Source organism: Scomber japonicus, chromosome 7, assembly GCF_027409825.1.
Source record: "Scomber japonicus isolate fScoJap1 chromosome 7, fScoJap1.pri, whole genome shotgun sequence".
Classification (NCBI taxonomy): domain Eukaryota; kingdom Metazoa; phylum Chordata; class Actinopteri; order Scombriformes; family Scombridae; genus Scomber; species Scomber japonicus.
Window position 1 is genome coordinate 33164337 of NC_070584.1, and position 25217 is coordinate 33189553.

At 44.8% G+C, this 25217-nt stretch overlaps 1 protein-coding gene across 1 annotated transcript in view; it reads right to left on the minus strand.

Moving 5' to 3' along the window:
* Positions 1-16755: 16755 nt before the first annotated feature.
* mast2 (microtubule associated serine/threonine kinase 2) overlaps positions 16756-25217 on the minus strand; it is a 65410-nt gene continuing 56948 nt past the window's right edge. The window contains 9 exon segments of the mRNA XM_053323078.1: positions 16756-18321; positions 19076-19647; positions 20439-20626; positions 21282-21418; positions 21537-21659; positions 22451-22677; positions 23159-23428; positions 24508-24555; positions 24558-24685. Coding sequence (XP_053179053.1) covers positions 16756-18321; positions 19076-19647; positions 20439-20626; positions 21282-21418; positions 21537-21659; positions 22451-22677; positions 23159-23428; positions 24508-24555; positions 24558-24685 — 3259 coding nt within the window.

Sequence of the window (25217 nt, forward strand, 5' to 3'; positions counted from 1 at the left end):
GGAGGGAAGGAAGGAGATAGAAAGGAAAAGAGGAAGGAAGGAAAGAAGGATATGAAAGAAGGAAGGAAGAAAAGGAGGAAAGAAGGAAGAGTCAAAACAGATGGGGTCAACAGGGTTAAACATGTGGTTATTGTAGTTGCCATGACGACAAAGGTAGCCTAAAAACAAGAGTTGCACCTCCCAGCACCAACAGCATCACTCCTCGTTAGTTTACAGGTCTGCACCGAAGATCGCTCCGTGCTCCTGTTGGTCAGCGTCACAGGACACATTATTATGGGATGTGCCAGATGTGCCAGATGTGCTACTGGTTGTCCTCCACTATGATAAACTACACAGGATAAAGCGATTCATTGTTGGGGCCTGATGAGCTTCGTCTGTCGGAGACTCTCCTGACATCTAGTGGCCGAAGTAGGAAGGGAGGAAGAAGGAAGGGAGGGAGGAAGAAGGGAGGAAGGAAGGACGGGAGGATGAAGGAAGGAAAGGAGGAAGGAAGAAGGGAAGGAAAGGAGGAAGGGAGGGAGGAAGAAGGAAGGAAAGGAAGAAGGAAGACGGAAGTAAAGGAGGGAGGGAGGAAGGAAGGACGGGAGTAAGAAGGAAGGAAAGGAGGTAGGGAGGGAGGAACAAGGAAGGTAGGACGGAGGAAAGAAGGAAGGTAGGAGGGGGGGGCAGAAAGGAAAAGAGGAAAGAAGGGAGGGAGGAAGGAAGGAAGGGAGGGAGGGAGGAAGGAAGGAAGGATGGGAGTAAGAAGGAAGGAAGGGAGGGAGGAAGAAGGAAGGAAAGGATGGAGGAAGGAAGGGAGAAAAGGAGGGAGGGAGGGACGAAGAAGGAAGGAAAGGAGGGAGGAAGGAAGGATGGGAGTAAGAAGGAAGGAAAGGAGGAAGGAAGATGTAAGGAAAGGAGGGAGGAAGGAAGGATGGGAGTAAGAAGGAAGGAAAGGAGGAAGGGAGGGAGGAAGAAGGAAGGAAGGAAGGAAGGATGGAGGAAAGAAGGAAGGAAAGGAAGGAGGAAGGAAGGACGGGAGTAAGAAGGAAGGCAAGGAGGAAGGGAGGAAGGGAGGAAAGGAAGGACAGAGGAAAGAAGGAAGGAAAGAAGGACGAGAGGAAGAAGGAAGGAAAGGAGGAAGAAGGAAAAAAGGAGGAAGGAAGGAAGGAAAGGAGGAAGGGAGGGAGGAAAGAATGAAAGGAGGGGGGAAGGAAGGACTGGAGGAAGATCCAAACAGATTTTACATTTTTACATTTTACATTTTCATCTAGCTCGGCTGCTAGCTCGGCGGCTAACTCAGTGGCTAGCTCGGCGGCTAGCTCGGCGGCTAACTCAGCTAACTGGCTAACTGTAGACTGTAGTAGTAGTAGTGTGTGCTGAATGTATTTCTACCTCTACAGCAGCAGGGGCGGGTTTATGCTAATCACTAAATCCTGAACACAGAAATGTTGAAACACAGTGTGTGAAGCCTAGCTCCACAATTCAAATCTAAATGGTTGAAATGCTTTTTACACCTTTTTTTAGAAATACATTTATGACCTATTTAATGTGTTTAGAAGAAAATGTCTGAATTCACTTTACACGGTCTTTAAGGTATAGTTGGTGTGTTGGAGGAGATGGTTAAATATTGTTTCTTAAGTTTTTGTCAGATAAAAAAAAAAGACTTAAACTCACATTTATCAACGGATGGTCCGATAACAGCAGCAGGGGAAGCTCAAGGTCTGAGGTTAGATGTATGTTTATTAATGAGGTCATTATTACACTTTTCTCTGGCCATTTCATTAAAGACTATTAGTCTCACAGGCGTCATCATCCAGGGAGCGGCGGGGGAAGACGTTACAGTAGCTATACATCAGCCACAACAGGCCTCATTAAGTACCTGGCACCTGCTACCTTCAGAGACCAATTAGACGATGGCCAGTAATGGGATGTAATCTCTCTCTGCCAGGCCCGAGCCAATCAAGAGGCAGATTTAATTACGCCAGTCCGCTCATTAACGGGCGCCGATGGAAGTTGAGGTGAAAACAGAAGTTCCTTTTGTTCTTCTGGTTTGTTTTTTTTGGGTGATAATGGATGGATGAGATGGCAAATGGAGAAAGTGAGGGAAGGTTTATAAGGGCAAATGTGTTAAAGAGTTTAAGAGTGAAGGAGGGTAAACTTAATAACTTGAAGTCTGGAGTCCAAAATCACATGAATGGGAAGATGCAGTAGGTTTAATTTTGGATTAAAGCATCATAACACCAGTTTTGCCTTTGTCATTATGTTATTTATATACTTATTCTTCTTTTAGAAAACGATTATTTTAAGTTTAAATAACAGTAAATCCAGTCAGACAAACAGCAGATGTTGAAATCAGCTGAAACAATGGAAGACAATACATTTTTATACATTAAAAAGTAAGTAATACCATAACCATAGACTGTATAAAAGAAATGGACGTAACATCCGTGACGTCACCCATTGGTTTGTGGACTGCTGCTCGGAAGCCAATAGTTTCGAATCTAGGCAGCGCCATCTTGAAAATTTCAGGTGCATGCTGGGAAAAATAAAAACACAGATTCTACTTATATGGGCATGAGGCGGGGCCATGGGCGGAGCGGGGAGGTTGCTATGGTTACGAGGGCTGGATCTCAAGGACATTGGTCAATCAACCTGTCAATCAGGACGTAGCCACGCCCTAATGCATACCCTGCTTTATCGTCACATATAAAATCAGGGAGGCCAAAATGTCCCAAATGAACATCATACTGCATTGAAGAAGGCTTTAAACTAGCGATTGAGACCATAAACACATTTTGAAAACGTTTACTGAGGTTAGAAATCAAGTGAGAAGTTGGTGAATTCTCCATTGACTTGTATAGAGACGGTCGCCCCCTGGTGGCCTTTTGATAGAATGCAGCTCTAAGTTACTTCCTGGTTGGCCTCATTTCAGAGGACCAGAACTCCCCGCCCGGTAATAACATGATAAAATTGAAGGGGAAATTAATGTAAGGATCAATTTTCACATCAATCTATACAATATTTGTTCATATATATCAATAAAGATGTAAAAAGTTAACTTCATAGGGAGAAAAAGGGTCATTATTAGCCAAAGTTAGATAAAATTATATTACAAAAAAGGAAAAAGCCGGTGGATGCTGCACACTGACATTTTTATTTAATATAAAAAGTTATAAGATTATGCCAAAGTAGTTGATATGGCATTGATTTATAAAGGTTTTTAAGGGTTATTTTAGGTATTTATCGTGAGGTCAGTCACTTCAGCATCTGATGGCTTCATTTTTATAGTTCTGACTGATCACATCCATCCAGACACAAGCACAGGAAGTCAATATATTTTCGACTCTTGCTTCCGCCTGCTCACTTCCCCCTTATCCACCCCTTCTTCTTCTTCCTCCCTCCATCCCTCCATCCCTCCTACCTCTCCCCTCCTTTTCCTCTTTTTCCTCCTTGGCAGTCTGAAATGAATTTGCCCGGTCATGTAGAGCCATGTCAGAGTGAGGCGAAGCTGGCAATTCATCACCCTGCACTGGCTGCCTGTCACTGCTCCTCTGCTGTTTTTCCCCTTCATCTCTCTCTCTTTCTCTCTCTGTGTGTGTGTGTGTGTGTGTGTGTGTGTGTGTGTGTGTGTGTTAAGGACGGCTCCTCGCCTGCTGTCAGAGCTCCTCACCACCACCGCCGCTGCTACCGTGTGCCGTGTGTACCTCCATCCCCCTCAGGACCTCCAGTAAAGACTGCGAGAGGCCCTTCGCTCACCTGCTCCGCTCTGACAGCTCCCTGCTGACTCCCGCTGGATGGATGGATGGAACGAGTCTAGGGCGAAAAGAGAAAAAGAGAGGAGAGGGGAGACTAAAGGGGAAGGGGGGAGAGGAGGGGGGGAAAGGAAGGAGAGGGACCCAATTATCCCAGAATGCTGCAATAGTGGTGGTGTTCAAATCAGGCGGTGTGACCTTTGACCCCAGCAGTCTATTGGTGAGTGGGAGCAAAAAGCTGCACTTGTGTGGCGAAGGGAAGGAAAATAGCTCCATTTTTACTACAGTCTCGTCTCTTTTTGGCGGGCCCTGCGGCGCTGCACAGATTAGCCATTACCCCCATCCTCCTTTACACCCCCCCTCCACCTTCCTCCTCCTTCCTCCTCCCCCTGTAAATGCACTGCAAGCCCCGCTGAAGCTGTCTCTCAAGACCATTAAGACGCCTGAAATCTCCCGCAGAGACGAGCGGAGACCAAGCGGAGACACATCCAAGCAGCTGATACGCTGATTTGAAAGCTCCATTAGGAGGAAAAAAAAAAAACCTCCAGCTTAACTGACTGACTGGATGAAGCCACTTTACTGATAATACGTAAAAAAGCTGCAGAGAAAATGAGTTTACAGATAATTTACTGCCACTTTTCTCCTCTCGCTGTGTGTGTGTCTCTGTGGAAGGACACGGAGGCGAGGTGATGAGGACGAATGACTGAGAATCAAAAGCGGCTGGTATATGAAGATGGGAGATAGAAACGGAGAGCGGAGAAAGCCAATTTAACATCACATTCATGAGATAAAAGGATAAAGTCTGAGAGCTGAGTGCTGCTAAACATTTCTGAGATGAAAATAAAAAGGTAGAACACTGTAAAAAGAAAAAAAGAGAGGAGAAAAATATAAGGGAAATCTTGTTTTCCTAAAGGTCAAGTTTATTAAAGTTGTATAAAAAAACCATAAAAAACAGGAAGAAGGAAGGAAGGAAGGGAGGAAGGGAGGAAAAAGGAAGGAAAGGAGGGAGGAAGGAAGGAAGGATGGAAAGAAGGAAGGGAGGAAGAAGGAAGAATGGGAGGGAGGGAGGAAGAAGGAAGGAAAGGAAGGAGGAAGGAAGGATGGAAGGGAGGAAGAAGGGAGGAAGAAGGAAGAATTGGAGGGGAGGGAGGAAGAAGGAAGGATGGGAGGAAAGAAGAATGGAAGGACGGAAGGGAGGAAGAAGGAAGGAAAGGAGGGAGGGAGGAAGGATGGAAGGGAAGGAGGAAGAAGGAAGGATGGAAGGGAGGAAGAAGGAAGAATGGAAGGGAGGAAAAAGGAAGGAAGGAAAGAAGAAGGAAGGATGGAAGGACAGATGAAAGGATGGAGGGAGGATGGAAAAGAGGAAGGGAGGGAATGAGGAAGGACGGAAGGAGGAAGGGAGGAAGAAGGAAGGATGGAAGGACAGACGAAAGAAGGGAGGCGGAAAGCGGCTGGTATATGAAGATGGGAGATAGAAACGGAGAGCGGAGAAAGCCAATTTAACATCACATTCATGAGATAAAAGGATAAAGTCTGAGAGCTGAGTGCTGCTAAACATTTCTGAGATGAAAATAAAAAGGTAGAACACTGTAAAAAGAAAAAAAGAGAGGAGAAAAATATAAGGGAAATCTTGTTTTCCTAAAGGTCAAGTTCATTAAAGTTGTATAAAAAACATAAAAAACATAAAAAAACAGGAAGAAGGAAGGGAGGAAGAAGGAAGATGGGAGGAAGGAAGAAGGAAGGATGGAAGGTAGGAAGAAGGAAGGAAAGGAGGGAGGATGAAGGAAAAGAGGAAGGGAGGAAGAAGGAAGAAGGAAAGGACGGAGGAAGGAAGGATGGGAGGAAGAAGAAAGGAAGAATGAAAGGGAAGGAGGAAGAAGGAAGGAAAGGAGGGAGGGAGGAAGAAGGAAGGATGGAAGGGAATAAGAAGGACGAATGAAAGGGAGGAAGGAAGGATGGAAGGGAGGAAGAAGGAAGGAAAGGAGGGCGGAAGGAAGGATGGAAGGGAGGAAGAAGGAAAGAAGGATGGAAGGGAGGAAGGAGGAAGGAAGGATGGAAGGGAGGAAGAAGGGAGGAAGAAGGAAGAATGGAGGGGAGGGAGGAAGAAGGAAGAATGGGAGGAAGAAGGAAGGAAGGGAGGAAGAAGGACGGATGAAAGGGCGGAAGAAGGATGGATGGAAGGAAGTAAAGATGGAAGATGGAAGGATGGGAGGAAGGAAGAAGGAAGGATGGAAGGGAGGAAGAAGGAAGGAGAGGATGGGAGGAAGGAAGAAGGAAGGATGGGAGGAAGGAAGGAAAGAAGGAAGGAAGGGAGGAAGGAAAGAGTGTGCATTGTATGTGTCATCTTTCCTGTGATTTACCTTTTCAAGAAGTCATGAATCAGGTCGACCCATCAGCAGCTCAGATCAAGTGATTCATTTCTTCTTCATCTTCTTTTAAAAATTGTATTACATTGATTTTGTTTTAGCGTTGATCCTCTAAAGCAGAGGTGTCAAACTCATTTTCATTCAAGGGCCACACACAGACCAATGTGATCTCATGTGGGCCAGATCATTAAAAAAGATTGAAGGAAAGAAGGAGGGAAGAAAATAAGGGAATAAGAAGGGAAGGAAGGAAAGACAGGCAAAAGGAAGGAGGCAAGAAAGCTAGGAAAGAGAGATAGTGAAGGACGGACAGACGGAAGGAAGGAAGGGCTAGAAAGGAAGGAAGGACAGATGGAAGAAAGGAAGGAAGGACAGATGGAAAGAAGGACAGAAGGAAGAATGGAAGGAAGGATAGAAGGAAGAAAGGAAGGAAGGACAGAAGGAAGAAAGGAAGGAAAAACAGATGGAAGGAAGGACAGATGGAAGAAAGGAAGGAAGGACAGATGGAAAGAAGGACAGAAGGAAGAAAGGAAGGAAGGACAGATGGAAGAAAGGAAGGAAGGAAGAATGGAAGGAAGGACAGAAGGAAGAAAGGAAGGAAGGACAGAAGGAAGAAAGGAAGGAAGGACAGATGGAAGGAAGGACAGAATGAAGAAAGGAAGGAAGGAACAAAGAAAGGAAAAAAGGAAGGTAGGAAGGACAGATGGAAGGAAGGAAAAGAGCACTGGATGGCAAGTGGGCCGGACCGCACCCCTCGGCAGGCCGTATCTGGTCCGCGGGCCGCATGTTTGACACCCCTGCTCCAGAAGGTTCAGAGGAGGAGCTGGAGCTGATCTCACAGCTGATGACGGATCACCATTCAATCACAGGAAGTTAAAGTTAAAGGTGAATCTCATTTCCTTTAAATCTCCTCCATGTTTCCTTCACTTCTGTCTTTCTGCTATGAGAGACGCTAGGAAACGACTCGAGGAGAGAGGAAGTGAGGAAGTGAGGAAACATCATTTAACCTTCGTGTCGTCCTCTCGGGTCAAATTGACCCCGTGTGTTGACTGTTCCTTCCTTCCTTCCTTCCGTCTGTCCTTCCTCCTTCCCTCCCTCTCTCTTTCTTTCCTTCCTTCCTTCCTTCTTCCTTTCCTTCCTCATCCCCTCCTTTCCTTCCTTTTCTCCCTTCCTTCAGCCCTCCTTTCCTTCCTTCTTCCTCTCTTCAGCCCTCCTTTCGTTCCTTCCTTCTCTCCTTCATTCATCCCTCATTTCCTTCTTCCTTCCTTCCTCACCCCCTCCTTTCCTTCCTTCTTCCTCCCTCCCTTTCCTTCCTCTTTTCCTGTCTCCGTCCTTCCTTCTTTCCTTTCCTCCCTTCCCTCTTTCCTTCCTTGCTCCCTTCCTCTTTTCCTGTCTCCGTCCTTCCTTCTTTCCTTTGTCCTTCTTCCTTCCTCCTTTCCTTCCTCACTCCCTCCTTTCCTTCCTCCCTTCCCTCTTTCCTCCCTTCCTTCCTCCTTTCCTCCCTTTCTTTCATCCTCCCTTCCTTCCTCACCCCCTCCTTTCCTTCCTTCTTCCTCCCCCCTCCTTTCCTTCCATCTTCCTCCCTTCCTTCCTCCTTTCCTTCATACCTCCCTCCTTTCTTTCCTTCCTCCCTCCTTTCTTTCCTTCCTTCTTAATTAAATATAAACTCTCCAAAAGGCTGCAGAGTATTTTTCAAATTAAAATGAATTGAGTCAGGTCATTTTTTACAGTGTAGAAGCAGCAGTTTAAACTTTAAACCTTCCCTCTCTTTTAAAAAACGCTGCTTTAATATAAAAAGCACATAAAAGAAACTCACATTGTAAAACACAATGAGGAGACAACTCGAGGAAAAGTCCTCCCGGGTCAAATCGACCCCGTCTGTTAACTGTCCTTCCTCCCTCCCTCCTTCTCTCTTTCTTTCCTTCCTACCTTCCCTCTTTCCTTCTTTGCTCCCTTCCTCTTTTCCTGTCTCCATCCTTCCTTCTTTCCTTTCCTCACTTTCTTCCTCCCTGCTTTCCTTCCTTCTTCCTCCCTTCCATCTTTCCTTCCTTGCTCCCTTCCTCTTTTCCTGTCTCCATCCTTCCTTCTTTCCTTTCCTCACTTTCTTCCTCCCTGCTTTCCTTCCTCCCTTCCCTCTTTCCTTCCTTGCTCCCTTCCTCTTTTACTGTCTCTGTCCTTCCTTCTTTCCTTTCCTCTCTCCTTTCCTTCCTTCCCTGTCCTTCTTTCCTTCCTTGCTCCCTTCCTCTTTTCCTGTCTCTGTCCTTCCTTCTTTCCTTTCCTCCTTCCTCCCCTCTTTCCTCTGCCCTTCTTTCCTTCCTTGCTCCCTTTCTCTTCTACTGTCTCTGTCCTTCCTTCTTTCCTTTCCTCCCTCTGTCCTTCTTTCCTTCCTTCCTTCTCTCCTTCCTTGTTCCTCCTTTCTTTCCCTCCTTCCTACCTCTCTCCTTTCCTTCATTCCTCCCTCCACTCCTCCTTCCTCCCTCCCTTTATCCCCCCTTACCTTCCTTCCTTCCTTCATCCCTCCTTTCTTTCCTTCCTTCCTTGACTCGAGGTTATTTTTTACAGTGTAGAAGCAGCAGTTTAAACTTTAAACCTTCCCTCTCCTTTAAAAAACGCTGCTTTAATATAAAAAGCACATAAAAGAAACCCACATCGTAAAACACAATGAGGAGACAACGCGAGGAGAAAGCGTACATAAAAAAAAACTTTATTATTGTTGTAAGGTAAGATTGACAACAACATGCTTTTAACCACAATAAAAAATGAAAAGATATTGCACTGGTTTTACTCTAGCAATGTTTTTTATCCTCTCTCTCTCTCTCTCTCTCTCTCTCTTTCTCTCAAATGTATTTCTCAAGCTTTTACGGTGCACAGTTGAACCTCTTCCTCCTCTTCCTCTTCCTCCTCTTTAAAAGACAAACACTAAACACACACACAGCTTGGAAACACACACACTTCCCCGTCTCGTCTCTGCAAGAGTCAAGTCGATTTTAAAAGTCTTTTTTTTTCTTCTTTTTTTGTATTTTTTGTTGCTCAGCTGAGCGAAAAAAAACCCCCAACCTCCTTCCTCACCTCAGACACGATACAAGCTTAACGGACTGCACATTGAAACGTCACTCATCACTGTGTGTGTGTGTGTGTGTGTGTGTGTGTGTGTGTGTGTGTGTGTGTGTTAGTGGTAATAAGGCATCACCTCGTACCTCGTCATCATACCCCTTTAAAAAAAAAAGTCACATGTTTGAATCGTCCTCTCACTCTTGATGCTGCAGTCAGAGTTTGGAGGTGTATATATAGAAGCTCGTTAATGACTAAATTGAAAATAAAAACAACCCTTTAATTAATCTTTTAAATTGGGATTTTAAATTTTGAGAGCACACAGGGACAAAATCATCAGCACAGAGCACAGAATATGTTTTAGGCTTTTAAAAGAAATCCTGATTTTATGCATTTTAGATTAAATATGTGTGAGATGTTAAATCTGGATTTTCTAGTGAGGGTCAATGTATGGAAGTCTGGAGATGACAAAACTATAGGACAAAAAAAAAAGGTTTATGCATCAACTCAAAGTAAAAATTATTATTATTATTATTTATTAATCCCAATAATTATGATTAAATATGAACAGAAGGAAGTTTGAAATGTTAAAGCTGGATTTTCTAGTGAGGGCTTCCAAACTATGGAAGTCTGGAGATGACAAAACTATAGGACAAAAAAAAAAGTTAGAAATTTAAGTCCAGATTTCTTAAAAAATAAAGTTTGGAAAATCTGCTCTAAATTTTCTTGAAGCTCTTCATGACACAGGCAACAGGAAGTTAAGTAATGACAAAAAAAACTATTATATTAATTTATCTTTTAAGTTGGGATTTTACATTTTGAGAGCACACAGGGACAAAATCATCAGCACAAGCTTTAAAAATCCTGATTTTGTGGATTTTTAGAGTTCATTCATCTCAATAATTATGATTAAATATGAACAGAAGGAAGTTTGAGATGTTAAAGCTGGATTTTTTGGGGGCTAGGGTCAAACAATGGAAGTCTGGAGATGACAAAACCATAGGACAAAAAAAAAAAGAAAGTCAAAATGAATATCCAGATTTCTTAAAAAATAAAGTTTATGCAAATCTGCTCTAATTTTTTCTTGAAGCTCTTCGTGACACAGGCAACAGGAAGTTAAGTAATGACAAAAAAAACTACTATTATTATATAAGAAGAAGAAGAAGAAGAAGAAGAAATGGATGTAATGATAAGAACACAAAGGGACGGATCTGTTTCCTGTCACTGAACCAGCATGACGATCGTTTTTGGCTTTAACAGAACAAGCAGCTGTTACTGTCATATTATATTTAATATATATCACATATGGAAGTTTAGCAGAGACAAAACTACTGAAACAAAGTCTTAATTGATCTATAATTCAAGATCAAATAGATTTAAGATTAGGGTTAGCGCTAAAAAAAGTCAGATTTATGTTATTTTATTGACTCGTTAACTCATTTTTTTACTATATAAATGTTCATTTTACAGCTTTAAAGAAGAAAAGCTTTAAAAAAATCTATTTGAAGTTTCTATTTTCCTGCGAGCATTAAGACTAGAAGCTCGAAGCTAAAAGCTGCCATCACATTTAATCTTGTTAACTTTATAAAAATGTTAATTTTAGTTATTGTATGGATGTTTGTATGATATATTAACTTTTCTGCTTTTACTTAAAAGGAAAAAAAAAAAAGTTTGTAAAGAGAATTTTTGCACAAATATGTCTTAACCCTCCTGTTGTCCTCAAGTCAAGGAAGGAAGGGAGGAAGAAGGAGGGAAACAGGGAGGAAGGAATGGAGGAAGGAATGGAGGAAAGTAAAGAAGGGGGGGGGGGCGGAAGGAAACAGAGAGGAAGGAGGGAGGAAGGAAGAAGGAAGGAAAGGAGGGAGGAAGGAAGGGAGGAAGGAAGAAGGAATGAAAGGAGGGAGGAAGGCAGGGAGGAAGGAAGGGATGGAGGAGGAAGGAATCGAGGAAAGGAAAGAAGGGAGGGGAAGAAAGAAGGAAACAGGGAGGAAGGAATGGATGAAAGGTGGGAGGAAGGAAAGGAGGGAGGAAGGAAAGGAAGAAGGGAAGGAAGGAGGAAAGTAAAGGAGGAAGGGGTGAGGGGAGGAAGGATGGAAGGAAGGAAGGAAAGAAGGAAAGGAAAGAAGGTGGGAAGAAGAAAGGAGGGAGGAAGGAAGGAAGGAAGGAACGAAGGGAGGGATCAAGGAAGGGGGAAGAAGTAAGGAAAGGAGGGAAGGGAGTAGGAAGTAGTAAGGAAAGGAGGGAGGAAGGAAGGGAGGAAAGGAAAGAAGGAACAGTCAAAACAGACGGGGTCCATTTGACCCAGGAGGACGACAGGAAGGTTAAAGTAAAGCATCACTTTGGTATCAGTACTTATATATATTTAAAAAAAAAAAAAAAAAAAAAAGGTTATTGATGTGTTGTCCTGTTAAAATCAGCTGACTTCTTCTAGGATTGATTACAGCTCAGATTTGATTTATGATCTCTCGGCACCTTCTTGAACTTCCGTATCTGTGCTTTAGAGCAGCAGCAGAGGAGCATCGCTGGATAAACTGCTAACACGACCGGACCAGGACAGGACGGAGGAGCCTGAGGGACGCTGGGTAATAACTGTGTGTGTGTGTGTGTGTGTGTGTGTGTGTGTGTGTGTGCGGCTGCAGGAGGAGGAGGAGAGAGATTAATGACTCCTCGCAGGAAACTGACACTTTGCTCGGCTCTCCAGCAGATGGCCGGACCATCATCATCTTTACACCTGGGAGAAGGTGTGTAAGAAGACGTGTGTTTATGTGTGTGTGTGTGTGTGTGTGTGTGTGTGTGTGTGTGTGTGTGTGTGTGTTTCAGCTGTCAGTAAAAAAGAGCCGCTGGTATTGATCTGTGTGTGTGTGCGTGTGCGTGTGTGTGTGTGTGTGTGTGTGTGTGTGGCAGCTGTCCATGTAGCACTAATAGGATGACCAGCTGAGAGCAGATGGGCTGGATTGTGCTTGATTACACACAAACAGCGAGCGAGCTTCATAAGAACGTCAGATTGAGACTCTGGGTCCCTAAAAATGATGTCGGACTGCTGCTTGATACGGAAGATTTATAACGACTAAACTATTTAAATCATAAGTCAGGATTTTTAAACGTGTAAAATACAGATTATTACGCAAAAAAATAGGAAAGTGTCATTTCAAGTCGAGTATTTGAGTGTTTTATATGTTCAGAATAATGTGAAGGCTGCTGGTAAACTTTATTTAACCCTCCTGTTGTCCTTGAGTCAAGGAAGGAAGGAAGGAAGGAGGGAAGAAAGGAAGGGAGGGAGGGAGGGAGGAAAGGAGGGAGGAAAGGAGGGAAGGGAGGAAGGAAAGGAAGGAAGGGTGAGAGGAAGAAGGAAGGAATTATTTAACCCTTCTGTTGTCCTTGAGTCAAGGAAGGAAGGAAGAAGGGAGGAAGGAAGGAAGAAAGGGAGGGAGGAAGGGAGGAAGGAAGAGAGGATGAAGGAAGGAAAGGAGGGAGGAAGGAAGGGAGGAAGAAGGAAGGAAAGGGAGGAAGGGAGGAAGAAAGGGAGGGAAGGGAGGAAGAAAAGGGGGAAGGAGGAAGGGAGGAAGACGTAAGAAAAGGAAGGAAGGGAGTAAGAAAGAAGGAAAAGGGAGAAGGAAGGAAGGGAGAGAGGAAGAAGGAAGGAAAGGAGGGAGGAAGGGAGGGAGGGAGGAGGGAAAGGAAGGAAGAAGTAATGAAGGAAGGGAGAAAGAAGGGAGAAGGAAGGAAGGAAAGAAGGGAAGGTAGGGAGGAAGAAGGAAGAAAGGAAGGAAGAAGGAAAGAAAAGGAAGGAAGGGAGGAAGGAAGAAGGACATTAAAGGTTTGATTTAAAGTCTCTTTTTAATAGTTTAACCTTTTTTAAGATTAAATAAATGTCCCAGAGGAGTTCACTCTGCTGTCACTTTGAGTTTGAGCAAAAAGAGAAGAGCTTTAATCGAATTGGTAAATGTTGACAGATTAAATTTAGATTAATTAATTAATCTCCGAGTAAATCCAGGTAATGTTTTAAATCTTTAAATCTGAGACACATCATCTCATCACATGTTCACTATTTTATCCTCATGTGCTCTCAAAACTTCTTCTTCTGTGCTCTTTAATCCATCTCCAACTCTCAAATCTGACCTCTGACCTGCCGCACTTTGACCTCCGTAGACTTTGTGTGTGTGTGTGTGTGTGTGTGTGTGTGTGTGTGTGTGTGTGTGTGTTCAATTCTGTTCAAGTCTGACTCTCGACCCTTTTTTCCTCTGACTGACTTTGTTTGGCCCGAAGCTTTCGATAAATCAGATGAATCAGCGAAACCCCCCCTTAAAGCCCCCCCCCCCCCCCTTCTCCCCCCTCTGCCCCCCTTCCTCCTCCCCCCTTGCCCCCCCCCCTTTTAAAACCAACAACACAGGAGCTGCTCCCTTGCTTCCTCTTTCTCTCTCTCTCTACGATCTATTTCACAGACACACCTGTTAACACACTTCTACTTCCCCCCACCCCCTCCCCCCCTCCTCCACCCCCCCCAACCAGACAGGAGAGAGACGACGTGCAACGAGAGGCGGAGATGATTTAGACATATGTGCGTTGAAACTTTTAAACTTTTTAAACCTTTATGAACAAACGTGTGGTAATTATTTCTTTTGCCCGTTAGACGAGGTTTGATTGCTACGGCAACGGAAAAAAATATACTCCCAAAAAAATTAAAATAACTCCCCCCCCTCCTCCCTCCTTCCCTCCCCCCCCCCCCCCCCCCCTCACACAAATATATAAACTTAAACAACATGTAAACATATAACACAGATTGCCAGTCAGCCAGCCAGCGAGTCGATGCCAGTTATTAATAACACCAGTCTTTTTTTTTTTTTGAAACCGAGCGAGAAGAAAAAGTGTTTCATTTCTCTCTTTCTCCCAAAAAAGCTCAGAAAAAAAAGACATTAAAAAAAAAAAAAAAAAGAAAAAAGGAGGTTTTAGTTCATTTTTACACTCATGTATGAGTATTAAAGGATTTATTTAAAGGTCTGGCTTCTTTTTTTTTTTCTTGCTTTTTTTTTTTTTTTTCCTTAAAGGGATGAAAGCAGGAAATGTGCGTTCTTTTCAAAATAAAACCAAAAAAAAAAAAAGTGGAGCCAAACCAAAAATTTTAAAAATGTACAGAAGGAATAATGAATAAAGGAGGAATAAAGTGATTGGGACACAAATATAGGCAAAAAATTAAAGATTAAAGATTAAAGATTAAAGGTTAAAGATATTAAAGGTGGTGTATCCAAAAGAAATGAGGTGAAATGACAAAGCTGACTGCATTTTTTTTTACCCACAGAGCCGAGCTCAGACTCCTCTCAGATCTGATTCTCACTGATTTTGTGTGTGTGTGTGCGTCTTTTTTCTCTCTTCCCATCAAACCAATGAGATCAAAGTTTTGTGCAAAGCCAGAAAGCTCGACACAGGAAGTGAGAGAGAGAGAGAGAGAGAGAGAGAGAGAGAGAGAGAGAGAGAGAGAGAGAGAGAGAGAGAGAGAGAGAGAGAGAGAGAGAGAGAGAGAGAGAGAGAGAGAGAGAGCTCGGCCCATATACACAGGTAGCAAGGGTGTCCTGAACACAAAATGAAACTCCTATAACACACATAAACACACACACACACACACACACACACTCAGGGTATAAAACAGATGCACAACAGACTTTTAAATATTCTTATATATATACATAGATAACCATGCACAAACCCAACAAATGCTCTCTAACACACACTCTCTCTCTCCATCACACACACACACACACACACACGCACACACACACACACAAGCACACACACACAAAGTAAAGTGTAAAAACTTTACAGCATTAGAGGCAAAAAAACAAAAAAACACAAAAGAAAAAACACAGCAAGTTGGTCCAGATTACCAAAATAAAAGTACTGCAGCCTTCGGGGGAGGGGGGGGGGGGGGGGGGGGACGGGCGGCTAGAAATACAAAATAAAGGTCGTGGTCCAACACAACACATCACAGCACTAGTGTTTTAGGATGTGTGGAGCATTTTTGGAGCCCTATTTGTGTGTAATAGTGTGAAAGCAGCGAGCAGGAAGGTTTTTGGTAGAGTTTCAAACCTCCTTTAATCAAACGTAGTGTAGCTGGGTTAATCCTTTCTTTCCCTTCTTTACGTTCTTAGTGGAGTAAATTGGATCGAGCGTCTTAAAAACCTTCCAAATGACGAGCGAGGAAAGATTGGATAGACTAATTGTTAACGTTGGATCTGTCTCAGGCTGTTAACCTTCATTTAGTGGAATTTGGATGCAACCCAAAAAAAGACTCGACATCAAGGCAAGTGGATTATTGAGTTTGAACTTCCATCATTTGTCCTTTTAATGTCACCAAAGTTGCATTTTTTGGGGAGTTAGGGTTTGCACATGCAGTTAAGATGGCATGAAAGTCTTTTTTTAAGTTTGTGGGACCAAGAAAATTCATATAATTCAGGAAAAATGCTGAACAGGTTGGTTTGGAGTGATGGAAGTTGTAAATCAGTTCCTAACCTAATCTAATCCAATAGTGATTTTAAAAAGGATGTCTTCAAAGTATCTGACCTAGGTCTGCAGTCCTGTCCCAAAAGCTGCATTAAATTCAGATGCAGATTAATTTGGGAGAGTTTGCACACACCATTAAACTGGCATGATGTTCATTGTGACAGATTTTCAAAATAAAAGTCTATCCAAGTCAAACAAAAATCAAAACTTCTGCAGAAATGATAATATACAGGTCAGTTTTTAGAGTGTGATGGATTTTCAAAATAAAAGCCTATCCAAAATCAAGACTTCTGCAGAAATGATGATGCACAGGTCAGTTTTTGGGAGTGGTGGAAGTTGTGGATTAAAACTGCCGAGTCAGTCTAAATTAAATCTAATCTAATCCGACAGTGATTTTAAAAAGCGATCTCTTTAAAGGATCTGACCCACGTCTGCAGAGCTGCTGCAGCGTCGGATCATCGGGGACGACGCGGAGAGGAGAGAGAATTTAATTTGTGTGCACGTTGATGCTGCAAATTTAGAATTTAGTCCTATTAAAAAAAAAAAAAAAAAAAGACACTAATGCGTTTACACGGACCGCTAAGTGTAGCGTGAATGATAATGAGGCAGCAAGACATCATGGAGGGCAGGTGTGTGTAGGTGTGTGTAGGTGTGTGTGTGTGTGTGTGTAACATGGACCGCAGCGCCCTCTATATTGTATTTTTAGCCCCCCGTGCATGTTTGCATGTTTTGCAGAAAGAGAGAAAAAAAAACACCAACTACTGTTTAAGTGTTTAAATCTGAAGCATTAAACCCAAAGAAGAGTCAGGACACCTTAAAAAAAAAAAAAAAAAAACTCACACTAACATAAAGAGCACAAAACATCTGGAATGGGACTAAGGACTACGACCACATCTGTCTCCTCTCTGCTTCACGTCTTTGACAGTCATCAAAAACTCAGATTAGTGCCAAGTTACTAAAACATGCAAGTTGCAGTTTTTTTGTGAGTTTCTTTAAAAAGGAAAAAAAAAAACAACAAAAAAAAACAACCTCAAGCCAGCCAGCACTGAAACTGAACGTGTGTGTGAGAGATCTGTACAATTTTTGTTCTGGGTTTATTTTTTTTTTTGCTGCTACGTCTTCTTGCTGGTTGTTTTATCTTGTTGCGAGGAGGCGGAGGAAGAGGCGGAGGTGGAGGCGGCGGTTGTTGAAGTTGACGTCTGGGGTTCGGACCTCTTGCGTTGGGGCTCAGATGCTGCAGCAGAGGAGGAGGAGGAGGAGGAGGAGGAGGAGGAGGCGTGGCTGGAGTTGACTGCTGCAGGCTGAGCGGCTGCTACGACGAGCCGCTGTGCAGATGCAGATGCAGATGTTGACCCAGGTACAGATGTGGCGGCGCTTTCTCCACCTGCAGATCCAGACGTGGTTCTTTCTGGAGCCGCCGGAGATCTGGCCGGTCGTGTCGGTGCAGACGGTGACGGGCTTTTCTGTCTGCTCGGCGGCTCTGAAAGCTGAGGAGACTGAGGCTGAGGCGTTGAGACCTGCCTGGCGGGGAACGAGAGCGGGTCAGCTGGAGGGACTTCTGGTGTTCCACTTCTGGATGGTTTCTGCTCTTTTGACGTCTTCTCCGCAGGACCGCAGAGCTTAACGGGACCCAGGACGCTTTTAGCCACCGTGGCGAGCTGGGAAACGACTTTATCCACGCCGCTGGTGGAGCTCTCAGCTGCTGGTGGAGCTTGAGCGGAGCTTGAACCAGAGCTGGATCCAGGAGAGGAAGATCCAGGAGATGTGGTCAGACTGGCGGCGGCGGCGGCACACAGCCGGCGGTTATCTGCCTCTTTCTTCTCTTTGGGGATTCCTGGAGAGGAACAGGAAGTGCGGGGGGTCTCTGGTGTAGTCGTGGCGCTTTGGGAGTCTGTAGTAGACGAAGTGGTGGAGGTGGGAGTGGTCGTTTTAGAGCTGTCCGCTTCTGCTTTCGGCTCCGGTGCACAGGTCTTCCCCCTGAGGGTCTTTAAATCCTGCGGAGGGTTCGGCTTGAGGAAGGTGTCCTTGCTGACTGAGATGAACGCACTGCCTGGAGTGGAGAAGGGTAGGGGGCCCTGAGAGGGTTTAGGGGGGACGCTCGGCTCCAGAACTTTCCTCTCTTGTCTTACGCCGTTTTCCAAGCTCCCGTCTTTCACCCCTGCAGAGGAGGAAGAGGAGGAGCTCTGCCCAGGTTTGGTTTCAGCGACCGAGGGGAGCGTGTGCGAGGGAGTGGGCCTGCCGATCTGCGACGCCCCCGTGTGGCTGAAGGTGGCGTGAGGAGTGCAGGGGGACAGGCAGAGGGACGGCAGCGTGCCTCCAGGTCCCGTCCTCACTGTCGTAGGCCTCAGTAAAGGAGGAGGGGTGAAAGTCGCCCCCCTGCGTCCGTCCTGGCTGTCCTCGGAGCCCTCGTCCGTCTCGTCCTCGGAGGAGTCGACCTCGTGGATGGCGTCTTGCTTCTGCAGAGACTCCCGCCGCTCGGCCCGGTCCTGGCGGATGGCCGACAGCTTGTCCTTCAGCTTGCTCTTTCCGGGGGCAAGACCCAGCGAGCCGGACACGGAGCCGAGGGAGCCGTCGCCTTCCTGACGACCTAACTTCCTGGATGAAGACGAGTGTTTCTGCAGACTGCCCTTCTCTACGCCGCGACCCGCTGAGGACAGAAGACCCTCGCTGGCTGATTCCTATGATGAGAGTATAATAAATATAATAAATCAGACATTAATATGTGATCAGATCTCATATTATCCACAGTTAATAAGTCACTACATATACTTTCCATTCATTAAACTGACAACACAAAAAAGCTGGTGTTAGTTAATATAATGTTTATATAGTTTTTATTTTTTATTATACATGTGCAAAGTGCTGCGTATATGTTTGAACTTGTGTATGTTGTAAAGAAAACCAAAAACCAACTAAACTAAGGATGGAGGAAAGGAAGGAAGGATGGGAAGAAGGACAGATGGAAGGCAGGAAGGAAGGATGGGAAGAAGGTCAGATGGAAGGAAGGAAGGAAGGAAGGAAGGAAGGAAGGAAGGGAAGAAGGACAGATGGAAGGAAGGAAGGATGGGAAGAAAGACAGATGGAAGGAAGGAAGGAAGGAGGGGAAGAAGGACAGATGGAAGGAAGGAAGGAAGGAAGGAAGGAAGGAAGGAAGAAAGACAGATGGGAGGAAGGAAGGAAGGATGGGAAGAAGGACAGATGGGAGGAAGGAAGGAGGGGAAGAAGGACAGATGGAAGGAAGGAAGGAAGGAAGGAAGGAAGGAAGGAAGGAAGGAAGGAAGGAAGGAAGGAAGGAAGAGAAGAAGGACAGAAGGTAGGACTTTATAAGCTCTAAATCTTACTAATCTTACTCTAATACACTCTGCAGTAAAACAAAGACGCTATCATGAAGTCATTATCAGCTGTTAGTGTTGCTATGAAACATGTTTCTACCTGAAGGCTCTGCAGGCTCGGCTCTCTCTGCAGAATCTCCTTCTTAAACTCCGAGTGGGAGATATCCAAACTGTGTTTTCGGCTCCCGACAGTCGCCCCTACTGCCATCTTCTTCTCCCCCGCTGCCGCTGCTGCTGCTGCTGCCGCCGCTCCAGAGGTCGATGCAGGCGAGCTGGTGAGCGAGGAGGCGAGCTTCTCCGCAGACTGAACCCTCTTCAGGAGCGGAGACCGAGGGGGCTCGGCGCTCTTCGGCCTGGATATCTGCCTCACCAGCGGGGGCGACGAGTGGAGCTTCACCGGGAAGGATTGACCCACCGCCGCCTGGGCCAGAGCGTGGCTGGGGAGGGGAGAGGGGGAGCGCTGAGGGGAGCTGCTCTGAGGAGTCGGGGAGGGGGTCCGGGCCAGAGGGGAGAGAGGGATGTTCCCGGCGGATTTGCGGCGGGGGGAGCGGTACTGGCGCTGGAGCTTCGGGGCGAGGCCGTGAAGGGAGCTCGGTCGGATGTGACCCGAGCTGGCCGGAGAGTTCGGGACGCTGGAGCTGGGAGAGCTGCTCTGAGACGAGTTTCCACCGACTGAGAGGAAGAGAAGAAGAAGAAGAAGATTAATATTAATGCATGAAAACACAGAGAGAAATATATGTTAAAGAAAGCCAGTTCTCCTCTATTAACCCTCCTGGAGGGAAGGAAAGAAGGAGGGATGGAGGAAGGAAGGACAGAAGCAAGAAAGAAAGGGGTGAAGGAAGGGAGGAAGAAGGAAGGGAGGAAAGAAAGAGAGAAGGAGGGAGGGAGGACAGATGGAAGGAAGGAAGGGGGGAAAGGAAGGGAGGAAAGAAAGACGGAGGAAAGAAGGAAGAAAGGTAAGAGGGAGGAAGGAAGGAAAGAAGGACAGAGGAAGGAAGGAAGGTAGGAAAGGAGGGAGGAAGCAAGGATGGAAAGGAAAGATGGAAGGGAGGAAGGAAAGGGAAGAGTGAAGGAAAGGAGGGAGGAAAGAAGGACAGAGGAAAGAAGGAAGGGAGGAAGGTAGAGGGGAGGAAAGAAAGAGAGAAGGAGGGATGGAGGAAGGGAGGAAGGAAGGATAGAAGCAAGGAAGAAAAGGGGCAAGGAAGGGAGGAAGAAGGAAGGGAGGAAAGAAAGAGAGAAGGAAGGAGGGACGACAGACGGAAGGAAGGAAGGAAGGAAGGAAGGAAGGAAGGAAGGAAGAAAGGGGGGAAGGAAGGGAGGAAAGAAAGAGAGAAGGAGGGAGGATAGATGGAAGGAAGGAAGGAAGAGGGGAAGGAAGGAAGGAAGACCAACCTGCCAAATTAGCCTTTTACATCAATCTGACATATTGACCTTTCAAAATAAAAGCCTCCTGTGTGTGTTACCTGAGTGTGTGGAGTCGGGTGTGGACCTGTAGCCCTGCGTGGGGCTGCGGGGGGAGAGGTTGTGTGTGGGGGAGCCGGGGCCGCTCTCTCCAGAAGAGAGGGAGCGGTTCAGAGAGGAGAGACTCCGGCTGGTGTGAAGCAGAGACGCTTGTTTGGTGATCTTCCTGAACAGAGACGTTTTCTTCTTACTGAGGAGAGGAAATAAAACAGGAAGTAATAAGAGACAGGCATGTGATCACTGCTTAAATACACACACACACACACACACACACACACACACACACACACACACATTAACATACACACACACTAACATACACATATGCACTAACACAGACACACAAAAACACACACACACACACACACACACACACACACACACACACACACACACACACACATAGAGAGACGCATCAATACACACACTAACACACAGACACACATTAACACACACACACATCAACACACACTAACACACACACATATTAACATAAACACACATATACACACACACACATTAACATACACACACACACACACACACATTAACATACACACACACATCAACACACACTAACACACACACATATTAACATAAACACACATATACACACACACACACATTAACATACACACACACACACACACACACACACACATTAACATACACTAACACACACATCCATTAACTAACATACAGTACACAAACACACACACACACAAACACATTAACATACACACATACACACGTTAATATACACACATACACACATTAAGATACACACATACCCACAAACACACACACATACACACACACACACACACACACTGTAACACACACACCTGTCCTGTCCCTCCTTGGTCTTGGTCTTCTTGTTGCGTCTCGCCATCTTGGATTTATGTCCCGTCTTCCTCGCTGGTCCGATCTTAATGGACGTGTTCTCGAACGGCGTGGCAGCGATCGACACCTTAGCTCCGCTCTGATGGAACACACACACACACACACACACACGCACACACACACACACACACACAGTATCAGTATGTGTTCATTTACTAGAATAAAACCTCAGATTTTGGTACTTCCTGTTTTCTTACCTTCAGGATGAGCTCCACCACCTCAGTGTGAACCAGACCGTGAACCGGCTCTCCGTTAACGTGAGTGATCAGGTCTCCTTCCCTCAGACCGGCATCGTGGGCCGGACCGCCCTCCTCCACATGCTGGGGGGGGGGCAGAGAGTTAAATACACCTCAATATAAAATAATAAATAACTAGTTACTGTGACTTTATATGGAGGACGGACAATGACTCTAACATCTGGCATTACTGTTATTCATACATTATACTGTAGGAAGGAAGGAAAGAAGGAAGGAGGAGAAGGAAGAGAATACAGGAAGGAAGGAAGGAAGGAAGGGAAGAAGGACAGATGGAAGGGAATACAAGAAGGAAAGATAGAAGGAAGGAAGGAAGGAAGGAAAAGAAGGAGGAGAAGGAAGAGACTGCAAGAAGGAAAGATGGAAGGAAGGAAGGAAGGAAGGAAAGAAAGAAGGAAGGAAGGAAGGACCTGCTGCTGTAGAGGTATAAATACATTCAGCACACACTACTACTACTACAGTCTACAGTTAGCCAGTTAGCTGAGTTAGCCGCCGAGCTAGCAGCTGAGTTAGCCGCCAAGTTAGCCGCCGAGCTAGCAGCTGAGCTAGCAGCAGAAAGCTCTCAGATGTAGTGTCCATGTTTCTGGTAGAGGTGGTGACTTTGATTGACAGGTGACACTTGGTAGGGGGCGGGGCTTCAGCGGACTCAGAGGCCACTCTCACAGCGTTTGGGAGCAGAGAAAGAGGCTGATTTTTACACAACTTTGAAGCCTAATTTCATATATTTGGTGATTTTTTTAATCATTCAAATTTGGCAGGGTGGTTAACAACACACTTTTCTGTGGTATGTCAAACTCACAACACATTTTATTTTTACTTTACACAGACTTTAACCCTAAAAAGCAGCTTTGACTCACCCAGACCATGTGATGCACCGTGTAGATGTCAGAGTCTCCCATGTAAACTCGGATGGCTCTCAGAGTGAAGCCGTACTTCTTTCCCGCTCTGTGGATGATGATGGCCGGCTTCACGCTCGTCACGGCCGGACTGAGGTCGCGGCTCGGAGACGAGTCCCGAGACGACGGGTTGGACGACAGGGAGTGAGGAGACATCGGGCTGGCCAATGGGGAGGCTCCGTGGTGATCTGCAGAGGGAAGATGTTTATAATAAATATTTTCTGTAATAAATCAAAAGAAAACCAAAAACCAACTAAACTAAGGAAGGAAGGACGGGAAGAAGGACAGATGGAAGGAAGGAAAGAAGGATGGGAAGAAGGACAGGTGGAAGGAAGGAAGGAAGGAAGGTAGGAAGAAAGGAAGGAAGGAAGGGAAGAAGGACAGATGGAAGGAAGGAAGGAAGGTAGGAAGAAAGGAAGGAAGGAAGGGAAGAAGGACAGATGGAAGGAAGGAAGGTAGGAAGAAAGGAAGGAAGGAAGGAAGGGAAGAAGGAGAGATGAGAAGGAAGGAAGGAAGGAAGGGAAGAAGGACAGATGGAAGGAAGGAAGGGAAGAAGGACAGATGGAAGGAAGGACGGAAGGAAAGAAGGAAGGAAGGAAGGAAGAAGGAAGGAAGGAAGGAAGGAAGGAAGAAGGAAAGAGGAAGACCCTCTCTGAGCTTGACACCCACCTGCAGGGATCATGAGTGACAGCGTGGTGGCGGAGGCTGACTTGATGACTTTGTTGAGCGGTCTGGAGCTCTGCGTGGTCGTGTGTTTGTCTGCGTCTCCAGACAGCAGCCGGTGGCGAGCGCGTCGAGCCGCCAGGTCGCTGATGGCCTTGGGCGTGGACGGAGAGTCGCTGTCTGCTGCTGCTGCTGCTGCTGCTGAGGAGGCGGAGGGTTTAGATGCTCCGCCTGTCGTACCGTTACCGCGGTCACACACGTCACCTGAGCTACCAGCTGAGAGGAGACAGAGACACAAAACGTTATTATCAGTATCTGCAGATTTATAACGTTTCTATAGAAATCCTGCAGGAATATTTCAGCTGATTCTTCTCTGCAGCTAAATTTAAAAGGCAAGTATAAGGAAAAGGTTGACTTAAGGGATGCATATTAAGGATTAGTGTTGTTTATGTGGAAAATTTCAAAATAAGAGACTATTACAGACTTTTTTTTTACATTTTAAGACTCTGAAATGTAACCCTGAACCTTTTTTTTCCACATTTTTATAGAAATCCTGCAGGAATATTTCAGTTGATTCTTGAAAGGTAAGTATAAGGAAAAAGTTACCTAGCATTTAGTTAAAGGATGCATATGAGGGATTCGTGTTGTTTATGTGGAAAATTTCAAAATAAGAGACTATTACATGACTCTGAAATCTAACCCTGAAACTATTTTTCCATGTTTTTATAGAAATCCTGCAGGAATATTTCAGCTGATTCTTCTCTGCAGTTAAATATGAAAGGTAAGTATAAGATATGCATATTAGGGATAAATATTGTTCATGTTCAAAAATTTCAAAATAAGAGACTATTACAGACTTTTTTTTTACATTTTAAGACTCTGAAATGTAACCCTGAACCTTTTTTTCCACATTTTTATAGAAATCCTGCAGGAATATCTCAGTTGATTCTTGAAAGGTAAGTATAAGGAAAAAGTTACCTAGCATTTAGTTAAAGGATGCATATGAGGGATTAGTGTTGTTTATGTGGAAAATTTCAAAATAAGAGACTATTACATTTCTTCTTTTTACATTTTAAGACATGCAGACACTCTGAAATCTGACCCTGAGCCTTTTTTTTTCCAGTGAAAGAGGAGAAATATTTATTATCACACTTAAAAAGCACATTTTCAGAGTCCTAGTAGAGTTATTACAGTGCTTGTTTGAGTCTAGAGGGGACTTTTGTTGCATATCATACACATTTCTCTCTTTCTCTGTCCAATAAAGGCAAAAACACCCAAAAAACAACATTAAAAAAGGAAAAAAAACCCATCAATTTTTCTCTGCTTTTAAAGCTTTGTCTCATGTCTGAACTGACGTGTGAGCGTGGCTTTGCTCTGCTGGCTGGATGTGGAGCTCGGCGTTGTGGAGACTCGTCCAGTTTCAGCTCTCTCTCTACTGGGAGCTCTGGGATGGCCAGTGGGAGCTCTTCACTGCGTGGGCCTCTCACCGCGCTCAGACCCAGCAGGCTGGGACTCTTACCGGCTGCCGGCTGCACACCAGAGAACAAACTGTCAGATTCACACCTTTACATTTTATTCTGGGTCAGTCTGAAACATCACTTCCTGTGCTTTTGTTTTTTATTCTGGGATCAGTCTGAAACATACTTCCTGTGCTTTTATTTTTTATTCTGGGTCAGTCTTAAACATAACTTCCTGTGCTTTTATTTTTTATTCTGGGTCAGTCTGAAACATAACTTCCTGTGCTTTTATTTTTTATTCTAGGTCAGTCTGAAACATAACTTCCTGTGCTTTTATTTTTTTATTCTGGGTCAGTCTGAAACATAACTTCCTGTGCTTTTATTTTTATTCTAGGTCAGTCTGAAACATAACTTTCCTGTGCTTTTATTTTTTATTCTGGGTCAGTCTGAAACATACAACTTCCTGTGCTTTTATTTTTATTCTGGGTCAGTCTGAAACATCACTTCCTGTGCTTTTATTTTTTATTCTGGGTCAGTCTGAAACAATAACTTCCTGTGCTTTTATTTTTTATTCTGGGTCAGTCTGAAACATCACTTCCTGTGCTTTT